The 6,544-nt window shown below is 41.5% G+C and overlaps 1 gene segment (V, D, J or C); it reads left to right on the forward strand.

Annotated features, from left to right (window-relative positions):
- Positions 1 to 868: 868 nt before the first annotated feature.
- Positions 869 to 4,873, forward strand: LOC125356173 (the record flags this gene model as incomplete). The annotated part of the segment is given in 2 exon segments: positions 869 to 937; positions 4,542 to 4,873. Coding segments are annotated over 2 exon segments (387 nt in total), but the record flags the coding sequence as incomplete, so codon positions are not given.
- Positions 4,874 to 6,544: the final 1,671 nt, after the last annotated feature.

A 6,544-nucleotide genomic window follows, 5' to 3' on the forward strand; every position in this document is an offset into this window, starting at 1 on the left:
GTCAGGATGGTAAATTCCCTGGCTGATAAAGAGTAAAATTCAAAAGCACAGTTTATAGTGCATAGTGGAGACATGCATTGTTTATCAGTGGATTTTGTTGCTGCAGTCAGAACGGTAATCGAGTAAGCCCTTCTTACTGCTGAGCTATGGGAAATACCAAATTGCTTTAAATGGAACAGAATATAAGAAATCCCAAATGAAGAAATAAGCCGTCCCTAGAGTTCTGAACATGAGAAGTGTAAATATAAACAAGTCAATAGAAATCATGGCATTATCATTTCTATGGTATCGTTTTATATATTGTAATATACTGCATTTATAGCATTTTGCTTTACCATTCACTATAATGACCATGATTAAGACTATCCCAAAATTATGTTATCTAAAAATCACTTTTCTATTACAGGTATCAAACTATTTTAAGCTCACAAAAATTATAAAGGGAACATAAAACTTTTTAATTTTTTTCTTTCCCAATCAGCATTATTAGGAGTGAGTTAAGATTCCTATGATAGTGTTTTTTTTTTTTATCTCTATGGAGACATGACCTGGAAGGATCTCACTCTATCTCTGGGACACATGACTTCATTTAGTGCTTTTTTTCCATTATGCATTGCAATAATATTCATTTAGGTCGAATTTGCAATGGATTGGTCTCAAAGGACATTGTCTCCAGAGAAGTCTATGCTGCCTTGGCCTCGGCAGAGACCCAATGGGACCTAAGGCTGAGTTACTGAGAAGAGCCAGCCCTGCAGCTGTGCCTGTCCCTACCCAGCCCCTGCCGATTTGCGTGTGCACAGAAGAGCACAGCCCACTGCCCTGAGCACCTGATCATAGGCTGCTCACTCCCTGAGCAAGGGTCAGTCTCAGTCAGTGCACAGCATGGACATGAGGGTCCCTGCTCAGCTCCTGGGGCTCCTGCTGCTCTGGATCCCAGGTAAGGAAGGAAAGCACTGGGCATATATACTCAGCTCCTTGGGTTTCATCACTACTGCCTGGTACTTATGAGTTATCTTGCAACATGCTTAATTGTGGGATAATTTGTTATGTTTCCCATTCCAGATGCCAGAGGTGATATCCGGATGACCCAGTCTCCATCCTCTCTGTCTGCATCTCTAGGAGAGAGAGTACCCATCACTTGCAGAGCCAGTGAGGACATTAAGCATTGGTTAGCATGGTATCAACAGAAACCAGCAACTGATCTATGGGGCAACATTTGGTGTCAGGTGTCCCATCGAGGTTCAGTGGCAGTGGATCTGGGACAGAGTTCACTCTCACCATCAGCAGCCTGCAACCTGAAGATGTTGCCACTTATTACTGTCAACAAGCTTATAGTACCCCGCCCACAGTGATACAAGTCATAACAAAAACCTCACAGGAAAAAAGAAGTGAAAGGCTGGGCTGCCCCAGCTGCTCCTCCTGCTGCCCCACTAGCTGAGAGTGCTTCTCAGATGCAGCCAGACTCTCAAGGCCACCGGGAGGTTTAGGTTAAAGGCTTCAGAGACCACCATTTTCTGTTGTATCTGTTTCCACCTGTGCAGTCATAGCAGAGCAGAAGTGGCAGTGCCTTTTTAAGGCCTGTGAAAGTCTGAGTTACAGAACAGTGGGATTCCTTGTAAACTAGAGACACTAAGTAATAAAAGCATGGACTTTGTTTTAAATACAGCAATTAATAGCTGTTTCTTTTTCATTCAGGAATTTTGTCTAGGATCAGCCTTTGCCATTTTATATACAAAAATCAATTGCTATGTTAAAGGAAAATGCACTTTACATTCTGATCACATTCCGAAGAGATGCAGTGAAATAAATATGACCAAAGCAAAATGATATAGTGCAGATTAAATATAAAACTCAATCACAATCTGAAATACCAATAGAGCTCTAAATCACTAATTTATTAGGCAAACAATATAACCTAAATCTCAACATTTAAAAAACCATAAAGTATAGATCGTCTGTTTTCCTTCATTTGTGGGATCTAGAATGGCTTAGAAGTCTAAGTAAACCTAGTGAGTGGTATCCAAACATTTATAAATGAATAAGCACTCTATGGAGAGCACAAACAGTATAATTCTTCAGAAAGACTAAGTTAGAGCTCAACAAAAGAAATGGGTACTGAGAAATACTACAAAATGGGTACTTGCAAGATGGGAGGTGAAGGCCAAAGAGAGTGGGATATAAGGTAGAAGAGAGAAGTGGGGAATGCAGGCAAAAAGCGATTGTATATACCAGGGAATTGAGAAATATAAGGAAGGGGCAGGTCAAAGGGGGTGAAGATATTGAAGGGATGACTCAGATAAAGATGCATAGTATACGAAAAGTGCTTTGTTCAATGGCAAAAATTCAATACATTAATTTAAAAAATAAGAAAAGTGAGGGAAGGGCTGGAGTGGGAGGGGTGGATGAGAATGTTAAAGGACTGACATTTATCAAGAGGCACTGTATGCATAAGTTGCTCGGTTGAATGCCAACTCTTCTATACAAACACATAAATAAATATATTGAAAAAATTAAAAATTCCAAAATATCCTAAATTTGAAGGCCTAATTGTGTATAATATTGACTTTGATTTTCATCCTCTTTTTCCCCCTTAACATACATCATCTCTGACTTAGCTGTAGGGGGATTCAAGAAAACTGTTTCCATATTTTCTATGACCTCAAATCTGATGAAAAGGAAAGTATTTACCCCAGCCCAAGAACACCATCTCTTCATATTCTGTTCTTATGTCAGCAATTCTTTTGATAAGTTAATAGAATGAGTTAGCCTTTGTGTACAGCACCTTTAACAAGGGTTACAAATGTGACCAGGGACCAAGCTTCTGACCAATCTATCCGTGCTTTGTCTGAGAGTTGAATTCCAGCCTCAAAATGTTAGTATTTGTGGTGAAAAGCCAAAGTACCTGCTCTACAAACAGTGCTCTCAAAACCATTATAACTGAATTGGAGGGTTGAGGAGCCTTTCAAAAAATCAGGTAGTAAGGGAAAGGCAGGTAGAGTCCGGATTCCAGAACTAGTGATTGCCTTCTTCAGAGCCCTCTTCAGTGGTACAAAGAGCAGTGGGTGATATGCCAGAATGGGTTGGGAGTGGTTGGAAGACTGGGTTGGAGGATCTTCAACAGGAGACCTACCTGATGGGTATGCCTAGTCAGGAAACTCATAGTACCATATTCTTAGCAAAAACAAAATCTGACATTTTATGTAGATAGGATCACCTAGACCTCTGACTGTTCTTAGCAAGTATCTTCACAAAAAACCTGGTAACCTAATAAGTATTTTGTTTTCAACTAGCAACAAAGTGTATTAAAGAGAGGTATCATTAATTTTCTACAGAATCTTGCCAAGTAATAAATACAATAGTATGAACTTGCAAATATGGGTAGATAGATTCAGTTCAGCTAATAAGTGTCAAGTTGCTATTACAGAATCAACATGTGAATATGGGTTAAAAAATTGGCATAAACCAATTGAACAACTCATGGGGGAAGAGGAAAAGGAGGAGGTGGAGGAGGGAAATGAGGGAAGGAGAAACAATTTGTACCAGAAATGTACCCACTGCCTTATGTATGAAACTCTAAGCCCTCTGTACATCAGTTTGACAATAAATAATTACTCAGAATAAAAAGATTTCAAAATGAAAATTCCATAAATTGCTGTGTCACGAACCTGACATGAGATGACCAACAAAGCTCCCAAAAAGCAAAGCCCAGAGGCTGCTCTAAGAAACCCTTGGGAAAGTGGGAATGATGCTGCCCTATTGTCAGTGGAATCCTAAGGAAGGGGAGCTCTCTGCAGGCTTCCTGGTACTCATGATGCTGGGACTCTGTGTCTCCCCATGCACGAATCCCTGAATCTCTCCTGTGCTACACAATCTGTGACAAGTACACCTGACAAAATAGAGGAGTTTAGGTCTTACCTGCTATGTCAGTCATAATGATGCAATGTATGAATTAAATCAGTTTCAAATGTGAAGACATTCTATTCTCTCCTGACTTTCACTTCCGTTTTGATATCCTGAACATGAAACCATCATTTTTCTCTGATTCCTTCCAATTTAAACAGCAATTCCAAGGAAAATCAAGAAATTAGGTCCTCATCCCTGAAGATGCCAATAGATGTATTCAGCAGACAGAACAGCAGATTGATTGACACTTGTGCTCTCTGGGTGAAGCACATTTTCTCTTCTAAACCAAGAAACCAGGGTCCCACAAACCTGTGATGATTTCCTGAGACCAGCCAGCTCCCCAGCTCTTTCCAGTTTTGCCCAGCCCTGCTGATTTGCATATGCCTAAATCACAGCCTATGCCCCAATGACTTCATAACAGGCTGCTCACACCCTGTGCAGCAGTCAGTCCCAGTCAGCCCCCAGCATGGACATGAAGACCCCTGCTCAGCTCCTGGGGCTCCTGCTACTCTGGTTGCCAGGTAAGGAAGGACAGCACTTCTCCTACCCTGTGTGGTCTGTGCTGCTTGGGTCTTCAGGTAAGTCCTCTTAGAACAAGACTAATAGTTTGTGTATTGCTTTTATGATTCCAATGGCAGGTGCCAGATGTGACATCCAGATGACCCAGTCTCCAGCCTCCCTACCTGCATCTCCAGGAGGCACAGTCTCCATCACTTGCCAGGCCAGTCAGGGTATCTATGGTAATTTAGCCTGGTATCAACAGAAACCTGGGAAAGCCCCAAAGCTCCTGATCTATGGTGCAACCAGTTTGCAACCGGGGATTCCATCAAGGTTCAGTGGCAGTGGATCTGGGACAGAGTACACTCTCACCATCAGCAGCCTGCAGCCTGAAGACATTGCCACTTATTACTGTCAACAGTATAGGAATTGGCCTCCCACAGTGATACAAGTCATAACAAAAACCTCCATGGAAGCAGAAGTGAGAGGCTGGGCTGCCCCAGCTGCTCCTCCTGGGGCCTCCACCTCCTGACAGAGCTTCTCAGATGTGGCCAGACTCTTACATTACTACAAGCTTTGGGTTAGCATTTGCAAGGAGGCTCCTCTGTACTCTCTGTATCTTTCCTCCTCTTCAGCTCCAGAAGCACAAACATGGTCATGTCTCTTCTCATATAAGGGGATCTCTTGGGATTCACAAGTGAAACAGAAGCCAGCCAAGACTCTCCAAGTAGAATTTGTTTTCCTACTGGAAACCAGTTGGATCTACAGTTGTTGAAGTTCTGACATGGACACAAAATATGGAAGTAAGGGGGTGGGAATCCCTGGTTTTCTAAGCTGTCCCAGTGTTTGTTCACATAAGGCAGTGATTCTCCACCCTGTGGAGAAAGCCCGGGCCGGCTGCTGATGCTCTAACCTGCCACAACAATACCTCCAGTCATTCTCCAGCCTCACCTCTGTTCACATGTCAGATAGCTTATATCAATAAGCGCTAAATTTTCTCCTATCTTCCAAATCTTACAGAGAGTCCCTGTTATTATGAAAATCGGTTGGAAACCAGAGAAGCACCAGTGATTGAAGAAACCCAGGCTAGGGCTTCTACAAGCAACCCTACTGAACACAGTGGTTCATCCGATTGAGATAGCTGTCAGCTCAGGATGGTCACGTTACCAACAATCCTCAAAACTTTTCATGTAAGTGATGGCACTAGAATACACAGAAGTGTGAATTTCCGTGTTGTCTTCCAACCTGTGATCTTAACAAAAAATTAACCCTCTGAAACCTTCATTACTCTTGGAGGAAACTGTAAGAAGGTAGAAAATTTGTGAAATGTCACATTATTTGTGATCTTACCCAACAACAAACCATTGTAAGAACATTCCTAATAAAACAAATCAGAAGCAAAATATCAGAACACTTTAAAGTAAGAAAACAAATTTTTTGGTTTAAGATCCTTTTCCTAATGATATGAAGAAGCATTTTAATATGACTTAACCCTATTTATCATTTCTTGTTCATATTTCCTGGCAAGATGGAGTTCTGCTAAACAATAATTACCTGTAAACCTTACCTTCTAGAATCTTCCCTAGTTTTCTTAGTTTAGATTCAATGTTTCAGGTCAGGAATTAATAACGTGAATCCACTTTGGATTGATTTTGTAATGGACTGATAAGGGAAGTCGTTTGAATCTTGTATATGCACCTATCCAATTTTACCAACACCAGTTTTTGAATTTGAAGAGTCACTCTTTTCTCCAGTGTATGATTGTGACACCTGATGTAAAAAATCAGATGGTAGCCCCAGCTTCCCTAGAAGTGGAATCCCAGTGGAATCAATCCTGATGACATGGCTCTCCTGGTTCCTGGGAGAGCTGGTTGCATGAAGGAGCTCTTATCAAGGGAAAATTTGCCACATGGATTTTCCCTCATGTTCTTGCAATGTTTTCAATGTGCAGTCAGCCACTTCCTGAGATGCTCTCAGTCTATCATTGCTATTGTCCTGATACAGCACTTCAAGTTAATGGTCCTAATGTCTTTCAAAACAATGCCTTTCTTAGCCTCCACTTTCTATGGGCTCCTCTGACCAAATTGTACTTATTTCCCCGCCTTTCTGTTCTGCACTTTGTTCCTGATTTCACTGGAAGTCT

This window comes from Perognathus longimembris, chromosome 8 (genome assembly GCF_023159225.1).
Source record: "Perognathus longimembris pacificus isolate PPM17 chromosome 8, ASM2315922v1, whole genome shotgun sequence".
NCBI lineage: Eukaryota > Metazoa > Chordata > Mammalia > Rodentia > Heteromyidae > Perognathus > Perognathus longimembris.